Here is a 12436-nt window from a genome sequence, read left to right as displayed (position 1 = left end):
TGTTAGTTACGGGAGATCTCTCGAAGGGACATCTTCATAGGAAAGAACACAGACTGCTGTTCCCCTCGACGCACACGGGGATAGGACAGGCCTGTTGGTAATACAGTTAGACTTGTCCCGCCGTGACTGAAGGTGCGTGTGTAGACATACAGGAGCTAGTTTTAATCCAGCTAGTTCAGATACCGGAGCAGTGAAACCCGAGTCATTACCCAGGAAGGAAAGGTTGCAGACTCCTGACCTAAGGCAAAGCCGTAAGGAGTTGGAGTTACGAGGCCTGTCTCCGCAGCTCAGGGTATGTAGATATACTGGCATTAGCATTGATCTAGCTAGCTCCCAACCATAGGAGCAGCACAGGCTATACCACCCCGCCCAGAGTGTGCACTGGAGTGGCTAGTCCATGCAGCCACCGCTTCCCCGCTAGTGGAGCTAGGTAGATGGAAGCTAACCCCATGTGTCCAGCTGACGCACCCGGTGACAAAACCCAGCCATTCTCCGCCTACCCTTCAATTCCTGCTCCTTAGTCTTTTTCACTGGCTGTGGCTGGATCCTGTTAGACTCCTGGAGATTGCACTGAGCATTAGTAAGTCCCACCAGTTTCCATGGACACTGAAGACATCTGCTGACAGAGAGGAGGGACAAGGTGGGTGAGGTAAAATCTTTTATTGGACCAACTGCTGCGAGGGAGTGACAAGTTTTTGAGCTTACACAGAGTTCACCCACCTTGTCTCTCTAGTACCCAAGAACCGACATGGCTACCACAACACTGCATACAACAGAGAGGAGAAGTTACAGGAATCTGTAATGAGGGGGACCAGCAGGAGGCGCTGTGCCCCGTGACGGTAGTGGAGCTTAGGCACTGTTGGCCAGATACTGCAGGCTGTAGCTGTTTGATCAGTTCTCTGGCACTGGCTAGGCCCCCGTGTCTGAGTTGCAGAAGGAAACATTTGGGGGACACACTAAGACCAGTTTCTAACAGGACTGATCTGAAAGGAATCCAGCAACTCCCTGAGGCTTAAAAGGAACCTGAGAGCTCATGCCCTGAATAACTGAATCGTGCCCATATAGCATTAAGGCCAAGGCTGTATCTTCACTGGGGGAAAAGGGGTTAGTTAACTTGGCTTAAACATCCACACTGCAAGGCAGCTGGAGTAAACCTTGCCGGGGAGTCTCATGTATCCATCAGCTAAGGCAGGGGTGACCACCCTGAGCCTGAGGAGGAACCTGAATTTACCAACGTACATTGCCAAAGAGCCACCGTAATACGTCGGCAGCCGCACCGATCAGCACCTCCCTCTCCCTCCCCGCACCTCGATAAGCTGTTTTGTGGCACGCAGGAGGCTCTGGGAGGGAGAAGCGAGGGCACAGCAGGCTCAGGGGAGGGGGCGGGAAGTGGGGGCAGGGCCAGGGGTTGAGCAGCGAGCACTCCCGGCACACTGGAAAGTTGGTGCCTGTAGCTCCAGCCACGGAGTTGGTGCCTGTACAAGGAGCCACGTGGCTCCGGAGCCCCAGGCTGGCCACCCCTGGGCTAAGGGGTGAGAACACTCGGCGCTCTACCCCCACCTGGCAACCACGGGCTTAATGCTACAGCTGCCTGGTGCGTTTCTAACATGTTACAAGCTCAGTGTTGGCCTTGTTCTCTACTGAAGTCAAATGCTGCCACACAGCCCAATCCGCTCCCACTCGCTCCGGGGAGCGGCGCTCAAGCACTAAAACGAGAGAGGAAACTGTCTGGTGGGTTAGGGGCCCAGCCCCATGAACAAAAGCCCCCGTTCCAAGAACTGGGCTGGTCCTGCCATTCTGCCAGAGCAGGCGGAAGAGGGGCCTGGTGCTCCAGACAGCAGATTCATCCCCTTCATTGAGGCTTTGGCAGTAACTTCAGTGTCAGGCGCACGCTGCCTCGGTACGTGCTCCCTTACCTCTCCCAGGGTGACCTGACCCTGCCGGCAGCTCTCACGCTGCTGGGGAGAGGCCCGCAGTGTCTCATGGGCCGTCGGTGACACAGGCAGTTGTGTCCTAGCAGAACGAGGAGCCAGGCTGATGTAGGGGAACAGTCCCTGCTGGGTCCGTAGCAGGGAGCAGGCTGGCAGCTCATCAGCCTGCCCACCCTTGCGCTGTCCCTGGGAGAGCCTCACTCAGCTCGCTAAGGCGCTTCTCCTCTAGCACATGGATCAGGGCATTTCGCTGGTTCACCACCTCCACCAGCTGGGCCAGGATCTCCTTCTCCGCCAGCCTGTCCTGGGGCATTTTCAGCGTCTCTGCAAGAACAGAGCAGGGAGTGAGTTCCTAGAGCCCTGCCGCAGCCAGCGCCTGGCACAGCATGCTAGCAGCGTTAGAGCTCGGTTCTCCCGCCCCAGGGTGCCAGGCCGGTCCCTCTACAGAGACACCCCCATTAGTATAAATGCCTCCGTCCCTGCAGCGACACTGGACCAGAGGGGGGGCAGGATACATATTCAGGCTGAATGGCATGGAACTGCCCTGCTCATCCGCACTGCTCCAGAAAAGTGAATCAGCTTGGAGCTTAGGAGTCTCCTGCTTCCCAACGAGGACAAGGGAAGCAGTGATCAGAGACTGGCCGCCTGGGTTCTACTTCTGGCTACGTGAAAGTCACCTCAGTTTCCCCTGGCTGTAAAATCACATTTCTGCCCCCCCACTCCCCTTCTGGGGGAGAGAGGAGACAGCTTCAGTCCATCCACAGGTGCAGAACGCCGATCTCCCTGAAGGACAAGAGGTCACCAGACCACCCCGTGGGAGGACAGACTCCTCCAGATAATCCCGAAGCAGCACATCAGTGGCAGGCGTAATATAGGTAAGTAGCCTGTGCCCGCCCAGCACCCCTAGAGCTCAGCAGGAGGGTGAGGAAGCTCTTGGCACTGCTGACAGTGGGTAAATCAGGCCTACAATTCCCAAAGCATGCTGGGGTCTGATCCCTACAGGGTCGCTGAGTGCTCCCTGCTCCCAGGGAGTTCAATAGATGCCCAGTGCCTTGCTGGGCGGGTGGGGAATCTGAAGCCCCCCAAATTAGTGACCGGTGCTGGCACAGAATGTTGGCTGGAGCCTCCATCTGTAACGCGGGAAAGGTTCGCACTGCAGAGAGCCGCTCGGAGCCATAAAGCATTAGTGCATGGAGAGACAGACTGCGGAGGATGCCCAGAATAATGTACAGTCATTCCAATTGCTTGTGCCACCTTCTCATTTAAACTGGCGGGGCAGGGAGGGGCCGTGCTGCAGGTTGCCTCCGTCCCCCCAGGCGCCTGTGCATGTGACCAGCCCGGCAGCAAAAGGAAGCCGCAAGGCCATGAGGGGCGTGCTCCCTCTTACCTTCCATGTTCATGTATCGCCGCAGTTCCTGGTCCAGCTGGCACTGCTTCTCCTCCAGCTTCAGCTCTTGCGCCCTGCAGGGCGAGAAAATAAGACCCGTGTCAGACCCCAGAGCCGGGACAGCAGCAGCCCAGGGCTTCTGCCCTGTGGGCCTTCAGTGCTGGGCAGATCTCCACTCCCCAGAGCAAGACACTGAAGGAAGTCCTCTGCCCCGTGTCTGTCTCTCTGAGGCAGCAGGTGTGTTTAAGGACATGGTAACACGCCTGGGTAGGGGGATGGATTGGCAGGACATTGGGGTGGCTGGAACTCGGCAATACTGAAGGCATGTTTCGCACAGTGTACGTGTAACAACTTTGCACACAAAAGGCTCCGAGTTGTATGGGGAGCTCATGTCACCCTCTGCTGGCTGAGGAGATGTGAGCAGGGGGCCAGCTGCACGCTGGAAAACAGAAACAGCCATTTTAGGCCACTGTGATAGGTTGCTGGGATTTGAAGGTTCAGTCTCGAATCTGGCCATCCCCCGGCAAGGAGGAGCCCTGGCCTTTCTAGTGGATAGAGCTCCTCTCACTCCCCACCGTGGGGGCATCAGACCATGCCACTAGTGTGGGACAGCCGCATTGCAGGCTACTGAATTTTAGTGGAGGAAGAATTTCTCTTCAGTTTTGTTTAAAAGGACAGCTGCTGGGACTGTTAGAGACAGTCCTGGCTGAGGCAGGTGGGGGGCAGAGCACAGGTGGGGCTATTGAAGGAGCACTGATATCATGAATCCCAGTGCACCTCCCCGCACCGCCATACACACACAACCGCGTCTTACTCAATCATGAGGTCCGACTCCTCGGAAACCAGGCTGTTCTTCTTCTGCACCAGAGAGAGTAACTTGTTCATCCACCGAGTCTTCAGCTCAGACTGGGTCCCTAAGGGGCGGGAAGTGGGGAGACTGTGTGGGTAGGACATAAAGGTGCCCCAGAGATGTCACTGACCCGGAGACAAGGGCTGGTGAATGGGAATTAGGGTGATGATACCTGTCCCTGTGGGACACTGAGACAATGCATCCTAGTGGTGCCTGTCTGCAGGCACTGGTACATTGGGATTCCTCCTACCTCCTTCGCCCCGCAGTGACCTCTCCAGCTGTATCCCCTTCTCCTCCAGCTTCCGGAACGTCACCTCAATCTCCTCCAGACGCCTCTGGATGGACTGGAATGCACCAGAGAAAGGTCACTTGGATACTTTGTCTTCCTTTCCTAGCATCTCTAAATTCCGGGGAAGGGTCAAATTATGGCCTCTCCAGCTGCTGGCAAGGGGGACCGGATGCCAAGGACCAATTCTCAGGAACTAATAATAATGTCACCCTTGTACGGCACCTTTAATCCACGCACTATCATCGCCTAAGCTCAGCACCCCTGGGAGGCAGGCGTTAACTTTCCCTGTCTGTAAACTGCGGCTGGCCAAGGCACAGAGCGCAGGGATTTGTCCAGGATCACAGCAAGTCAGCCAGAGAGCTGGGAACGGAGCCCAAAAGCCCTGTCATAGAATCATAGAAATGCAGGGCTGGAAGGGACCACGAGGCGTCATTGAGTCCAGCCTCCTGCGCTGAGGCAGGAACACGTAAACCTAGAGCATCCCTGACAGGGGTTTGTCCAACCTGTTCTTAAAAACCACCAACGATGGGGATTCCACAACCCGCCTTGGAAGCCTGTTCCACAGCGTAACCATCCTGATAGTTAGAAAGTTTTTCCTAATATCCAACCTAAATCTCCCTTGCTGCAGATGAAGCCCATTACTTCCTGTCTTACCTTCAGTGGTCATGGAGAACAATTGATCACCGTCCTCCTCATAACCGCCCTTAGCATCTCTGAAGACTGTTATCAGATCCCTCTGCATGACTAAACATGCCAATTTTTTTAACCTTCCCTCACAGGTCAGGTTTTCTAAGCCTTTGAGCATTTTTGTTGCTCTCCTCTGGACTCTTTCCAATTTGTCCACATCTTTCCTAAACCCCGGTGCATTGATTTTTCCTTCCCAAGTGAAGTACTTTGCACTTGTCTTTGTCTTGTTGATTTCAGACCATTTCTCCAATTTGTCAAGGTTGTTTTGAATTCTAATCCTGGCCTCTAAAGTGCTTGCAACCCCTCCCAGTGTGGTATCATCTGCAAATTTTATAAGCATCCTCTCCAGTCCATTCTCCAAATCAATGCCCAAGAGAGTGAGTGAATAATGGTGGGGGGAGGAATGTTCGCGAGACACTTCAGGAGTTAACACAACGTGGTAAACAGATGATGCACAACTGTATACACTATCAGTGGGGATGGCGAGTTGTTCATCTCCCCCTGAAACATCCAGCGTTACTCACCGGGACTAGATCAATGGACCATTGGTCTGTTCTCATGCAGCCATGTCTACGTTCCTGGCTCTAGCCACTGGAGTAGACAGGAACAGAAGACCAGACTGAGAAAATCCCTGAGAGTATGATGGGCTGGCATTGAGGAAGCGCTGAACTAGCCTATTGAGAGCTTTCCCAGCCCACTGGCTGCAGTGACTCTTGGAGATTCTCCCACCCCTGCTATTCCTTACTAGGACAGGCGGTGGGTAGAGCCCCGGGCCCCACTCCCAGCACCAGGGCGTGGGCATTACCTGGGCTTTGCAGAACCTCTTCATCTCTTCCTCTTTGGCGCGGCGGGTCAGTGTTCTCTTCCAGGTGGGATATTTTTCCTTTTCGCCCAAACTTAGGAGACGCTGGAAGCACAGCACAAGAGGCAGGGTCAGAAGGGGGCATGCCTCTCATAGGGCTCAACAGAGCAGTCACAATGCCCTGAGAAACTAGGGCTGGCCTTGGCCTGGGGCTGATTGAATAAGCCTTGATTATTCTTTATTGTCCTGAAGCACCACCCACTGGCCAGCCCTTTACTAACGAGCACGAGGCAGGGTTCTGCCCCAGGGAGCCTACAATCTAGTTAGACCAGGTGAAGTTTAGGGCAGAATGAAAAGTGATCAACGCAGGAGGGCGAGAGAGAATCTGGGACCCATTTACTGCAAGCTAAACCTTGGGGTGTAGACAGGGCCCCTGTGCAAGTCCTCTTAGCCCCACAGTCACACCCACGTAGCTACATTAGTATTAGTCTGTTGCATTAACACCTCTGTGGACTTCAGACTCATCACACTCACGTTCTCTGTTAAGTACCCAAGGTCTTGGCTCTCCTCATCTTTCTCCTCCTCTTTGTCATCACTGTCAGTCTCCTCTACGTCTGTGCAGAGAAGAGCAGTTGATTTAGGACTAGCCCTGGGCAGGTCCTCTGGCAATTAGTGGTACAACTCGCCTTCACAGCTGTAAATCGCTAGTGGACCCAGCTACAAGATACCCAGAGCCCCAGGGCTCAGAGGGAGGGAACTGGCTGGCAATGTGAACAGCACGTTCGGTCTCATTTGGCCAGGCTTCTCCATGGCTCATTCAGGGCCCGGGTCTGCTGGCTGGGGAGCCAGTTGGAACCAAAGCGTGATGGTGGGTTTTGTGAGCTGGGCACCTGTCCACTATGAACTGGGTTGTGACCCACATCCCTCGTCTCACACAGCAGCTTGGACAGTGGCGGCAGGGGAAGAAGCCTTCACAGTCCACTCTGGGGCCACCAAAATTCCTGGGCCTCAGTTACAGCCTTGGGCAGTATTGTTGCAGGCACAGGGAGATCAGCCACCACCACAGCAGCTTTCTGCCCTGTAAGTCACGGGAGCACCCACGGGTGCTTTGGGGGGGAGGGAGAAAGCATCTAAATACATGGTGCTGGAGGAAAGGCAGGAGGGGAGTTCACAGCCTGGCTAGGTAACTGAGCACTCAGCTGCACCAGAGACTCAGAGACTGCAATTACCTTCAGCCTCCTTGCTGAATCCAGGCTCGACCCAGGAGACCTGCCCTCTCTCCGGATCACCCTGGCCCTTCGCCGAGGCGGCGCTTCGGAACGGCTCCCAGCCTGCCTGGTGCTTCCCAGAACCCCCCTGGCTCTCTGTCTCAGAGTCCAGGCTGAGCGTGGACAGCTTGAGCTTTTCCAAGGGCGACAGCTGAATTTTCTTCCTCTTCCTGGTGTCTTCCCCCTCCTCCTCGGCCTGCCTGAAGTAGGGGACTGTGGACCCCTTTTCTGGAGGCCGAGGCTCTGGGCTGGGTTGCCGCAGCGCTGTGCCCAAGTGACCGCGTTCCCGGAGACTCTGTTCCTCCTGCTGAGACCAGCCGTTGGCCTGATATCCTAGGCCAGCACCAGGCTCCTGAGGCTGGGCCCTGCCTGCCACATAGGAGGAGATGGGCCTTCCCACGTTCTCCTCCAGCACAGTGCGGGGCTGAGCTGCAGGTTGCTGCATGTCTGCCGTGCCAGAGCCTCTGTCCTCTCTGGCTGGAACGGCACCCTCCCCAGCTCCCTCCCACGGCTCTGACGGCTGAGCCGCTGCCAGCTGTTTCGGGAAGGAGGACGGGCTCCCAGGCGGGCCCTGCCCATCAGAATCCACTCTCAGCTTTGCCGCCCCAGTGGCCAAGCCCAGGCTGCTGGCGTCGGAGGGAGAGCAGAATCGGGTGCCCTGGGAGGGATCCTAGCAGGGGCCAAACGCAGAGGGTTAGAACTGCAGCTGGGAAGCAGCCACGAGGAACTACATTTGCTAGCTGGTTACCAGATCAGCCCAGAGTCCATTTACTGCTTTGCTACTGGACAGGGCTAAATCTGCAGGAACAGGCCCAGCTGGCCAGTGCTGGACACATCTCCACCTACCTCCTGTGGTGCGGCGTGGGACACACTGTCCGGTACCTCCACGCTGCGGGGGCTGGAATAGTGCAGCATGCAGTAGAAGTGTCCTGGGGAGGGAAACCAGACAGCGTCATAGAAGGACTCGTGGGGATGCTGCCAACTCATATTCAGTCCCACGCTCTCATTACTATGGATCAGATTCCTCCAATACCCTCCCTCACCTTTACCACAGGTAGCAGCAACACTGATTTCAACGGGCCGACTTAGTGGTCAGAGACCATCGCCGTCCACAATGGCCAACAGCGTCTCATTGTTCCCTTGTACTCCCCCGTCTGATGTCCCTGTCTTGTCTTATACTGAGCCCCTGCCCCAAGGAGCTTACAATCTGTCTCTCTGCTCTGTGTTTATACAGCCCCTAGCACAACGAGGCATGACTGCTCCTGGGCACTACGGCCATGCAAATAAGAAATAATCAAAGGTGAGGGGTAAGGGTAGGGTAGGGTCCAGATCTAGGCTGCAGTAATAACTGCTTCCTGGAGTGGATCAGAATAAAAGAATTAAGGGAAATGGAGCAACCTCCTGCCTGTATTAGATTAACAGAGGAACCTGAGCGAAGGTGGCAAAAATGGGTTGAAATGGATTAAATATATAAATATTTCGCATCAGTCACACAGCTTTTCTAATCGGGGTTCATCTGCTTACAGCAGCTCCCCTCCTACACTGCATCAGCTCTGCTGTATTCCTCTATCTTTGTTACTGTCTCAATCTTTAGGGAAGACAACAATGTGTCCTTTCAGCGATTCTGATTATCCCAACAGTAACATTAAACACACAAAAGCAGCTTTTACAAACCCTACAGCCAGCGGAAATGTTCCCATGTGGCTGGTTCTTAAACTATTGTCTACTGAAAACAGTGGTTTTTAAGCAAACGTCCCCCAGGGCTAAAAACCTGGGGAGGAAACTGACGAATGGTTTGTCTACGCAGCTTGAGTCCAATGCCAGGCGGCCCTGTGGGCTTTACCCTGAGCTGCTAACCCGAGTGAGCAGCCAAGCTGCTGCGTCTTCACTGCTATTTTAGCCCAAATTAAAGCACACCCCTTTTGTTTAATACAGACCTACCCTAAACCAAAAAGGAAACTGACACTGGCTGGTTTTCCTTGGCCAGGCTGGAAGAAACGACAAGAGGAAAGCAAACAGCAGGAATAGTGACAGGTAGACTCAGGGCCGGTGCAAGGAAGTTTTGCGCCCTAGGCAAAACTTCCACCTTGTGCCACCTCCACACCCAGCTAACCACGCCCCCCCGCTCCCCCCAAACCAGAGCATGCCCCCCCCCAAGGCAGCTAACCCAACCCCCCACCCGGGGAGCCCGTCGCCCCCCGCCCAGGGAGCCCCTCCGCAGCAGCTACCCCCCTCTGCAACTAACCCCGCCCGTGGAGCTCCCCTCCACAGCAACTAACCCTGCCCGTGGAGCTCCCCTCCACAGCAACTAACCCCGCCTGGGGAGACTCCCCGCCACGCGGAAGCTAACCCCAACCGGGGACCCCCCGCTCTGCGGCAGCTAACCCCGCCCGGGGAGACACACCCCACCCACCCCTCCGCAGCAGCTAACCCCGCCCGGGGAGACACACCCCACCCACCCCTCCGCAGCAGCTAACCCCGCCCGGGGAGACACACCCCACCCACCCCTCCGCAGCAGCTAACCCCGCCCCGGGGAGACACACCCCACCCACCCCTCCGCAGCAGCTAACCCCGCCCCGGGGGGAGACACCCCACCCACCCCTCCGCAGCAGCTAACCCCGCCCGGGGAGACACACGCCACCCACCCCTCCGCAGCAGCTAACCCCGCCTGGGGAGACACACCCCACCCACCCCCCGCAGCAGCTAACCCCGCCTGAGTAGCCTGCCCCAGCTCACCTCAGCTCCGCCTCCTCCACTGAGCACACCAGTGTTGCTCTAATTCTCCTCCCCTCCCAGGCTTGCGGCACGGATTGGAGGAGACTTAGAGCAGGGGCTGTGTGCTCAGCGGAGGAGGCAGAGTGGAGGTGATCTGGGGCGGGGAGCAGTTCCCCTGTGCGCCTCCCCCATCGTTACTGCGGGTGGCCCTCCCCATGCCTCCCCCCCATAGTCCCCTCTGCCCCAGTTCACCTCCACTCCACCTCCTCGCCTGAGCGGGCTTTTAGGCACCCTAGGCAGCCGCCTCGTTTGCCTAAGTGGTTGCACCGGCCCTGGGCAGACTGGATTTTACAGTTCTCTTCTCAGTAATGTGGGTGAAGATTAACGTTGGTTAATCACATGATTTTAAGTTGACACTGTTCCTTTAAAGCAGGTTGTAAACTTAATGGAACCGGGAGACTGAAGTCCTGCATTTCTTACTGGTCGCTACCCGGGTCTTTAACTCAGACCTTCCTCCCCACAGCTGATCACTGCCAGTCACGGGTATTTTTGCTCTGATGCATTAGGGCATTTTGCATTAGGGGAGGTGCCATACAGAATATCCTACATGGAACTGCTGGTGCTCTGCCATGATGAATAATTTAGTGAGTTAATAAAACTCAGTGAGTACTAGACCTATTCCCTGGAATTTTAAAGTAGGCAGCAAATTAGAGGGAAGAGGTATTGTTTTATTTAAAAACACCTTCCCTCCTCTGCCTTCCATGAATACAGCTCCGTCTGTGGGGGTTGTGAGCATCCTTCACTGCTGCATCACAACAGTGTGGAGGGTGGGGGTTGGCTCCTGGTCAGTGCGCACGCGCGCACGCACGCACGCGCACACACACACACACACACACAGAGATAGACCTCTCCATTTGAATGGGAGGGTGTTGAAAGAACTAAAGAGAAAAATCCAGGCAAACAGGGCATTGAATAACAATCTACTGTTTCTATGACCCTGCCCGTCTCAAAAATAACCCTACCTACATCCCAGCAGCCGGCTGGCACAGGGCACACAATGGGGAGAGGGTGGGAAATCCCAGTCAAGACACTGGCACAGACCCTTGCGCAGAGCACAAAGAGCCTTAGTTTGTGGCTCTCATGTACTCAGCCGCATGGAGCTCAGATGAGGAGCCTTTCCGTTGGGATCAGTGGACTCGGCCGACTCAAGACTGGCAGGGCCTGATACGAGGCAGCTCTGGGAGCTGCCTGGCTGGATTACGAAGCCCAGACTGCCCCTGGCCTGTAGTTTCTCAGGGCTTCTCTCTGAACCCAGCCCCGTTCCTGGGACCCACCGTCATCCTCGTCGAAGGCGAAGTCTCCCAGACGCAGCGTGGTTCCACACTGATGACACTGGAAGCAGCCTCGGTGGAAGAAGTGCCCCTCGGCGCTGACCCGCTCCAGGATGTACACCCGCTTGCCGCAGAAGTAACAGGCGTCGCTGCTCTCCGTGGGGGAGGCGAGCGAGCTCTGCGGAGGAAGCCAGACAGCCTTGGGGCCGGGCCACCTACGCAGCTGCCCTGCACTACTCACGCGTAACCCTGATTGGCCCACCCGACTGCCAGCCACCCGCGAGGCCCTAACTGTGCTGTGCTCCCTGTTCTTGACCTTGGACTCGGGCTCCAGCCCCTGCTTGCCAGAGCCCCAAGGGGGGTTGTGATAGCTCCCGAGTGGGGATAGCAGAACCCGGCCTAGGAACACAGGCCGGGGGATGGAAATGACTAGTCACTGGTGGGGAGGAGCTTAGAGGGGTCCCTACAAGCATTGCTTTGCACAGCCCCATCCCCCCAACCCTACCTAGTATAGTCCCCAGGGCCTAGCACTAAGGGTCCATCGGCACTGGGGCGGCAGGTGTAAATTCCAGCTCGAGGAGACATACTCAGGCTAGCGCTAATACTAGAACATAGCCCTGCTGGGCCAACAGGCTCCCCCTCCCCAGGTACGTTCCCCTCTGAGCCTCTCGGCACAGCCTCAGGCGGCCAGCCTCTCCTGCTGCGTATGCACCTGTACTCTATTTATAGCATGCGAGCTCGACCACAGAATTCATATCTTCAGCGTAGATGTCCCCTCGCACACAGCAATGCTAAAGCCAGTAAGCTCCGCTCCTCTAAATACTCCAACCACCACCAGTTTGGCCTAGATTCAAACCGGTGGCACAGGGAGATGGTTCCTTGCCTCAATACCCACCCTGGGAGCTCTTTAAACTGAGCTGGGATTTCCCTCGCAAGGCCCCCGCCCCGTCACAGCAAACACAGGAGACGTCTGGCCGGCCGCCCAGCCGCCCCGGCTGGTGTGATAGAGACGGTTCCCGGGAAGCAGAGACTAACCTGCCGCCTGCTCAGCATGGAATTGGAAGGGCTGACCCCAGTGGGTTGAGGTTGCTCCCGGTGATCAGTCCCCCAGCCAAGGTCAGCGATGAACATGTCGCCTTCCACCCCTGATTCCAGCTATACAGCAACCCAACAGGG

The 12436-nt window shown here is 56.2% G+C and overlaps 1 protein-coding gene across 1 annotated transcript in view; it reads right to left on the bottom strand.

The window, feature by feature from the left end:
• Positions 1-645: 645 nt before the first annotated feature.
• The window catches only part of MICAL1 (microtubule associated monooxygenase, calponin and LIM domain containing 1), a 42837-nt gene continuing 31046 nt past the window's right edge, over positions 646-12436 (bottom strand). Inside the window, exons 16-25 of the mRNA XM_050953008.1 lie at positions 12296-12415; positions 11264-11438; positions 8061-8143; positions 7176-7884; positions 6481-6560; positions 5950-6051; positions 4419-4512; positions 4133-4232; positions 3319-3392; positions 646-2255 (exon numbers count right to left, since the gene is read on the bottom strand). Coding sequence (XP_050808965.1) covers positions 2092-2255; positions 3319-3392; positions 4133-4232; positions 4419-4512; positions 5950-6051; positions 6481-6560; positions 7176-7884; positions 8061-8143; positions 11264-11438; positions 12296-12415 — 1701 coding nt within the window. The 3' untranslated portion in view covers positions 646-2091. The remainder of the gene's footprint in view (positions 2256-3318; positions 3393-4132; positions 4233-4418; positions 4513-5949; positions 6052-6480; positions 6561-7175; positions 7885-8060; positions 8144-11263; positions 11439-12295; positions 12416-12436) is intronic.

The sequence above is a fragment of the Gopherus flavomarginatus genome, chromosome 5, assembly GCF_025201925.1.
Source record: "Gopherus flavomarginatus isolate rGopFla2 chromosome 5, rGopFla2.mat.asm, whole genome shotgun sequence".
Lineage (NCBI taxonomy): Eukaryota > Metazoa > Chordata > Testudines > Testudinidae > Gopherus > Gopherus flavomarginatus.
Note: the sequence above shows the minus strand (reverse complement) of the source record. Positions and strands in the feature narration are given on the sequence as shown.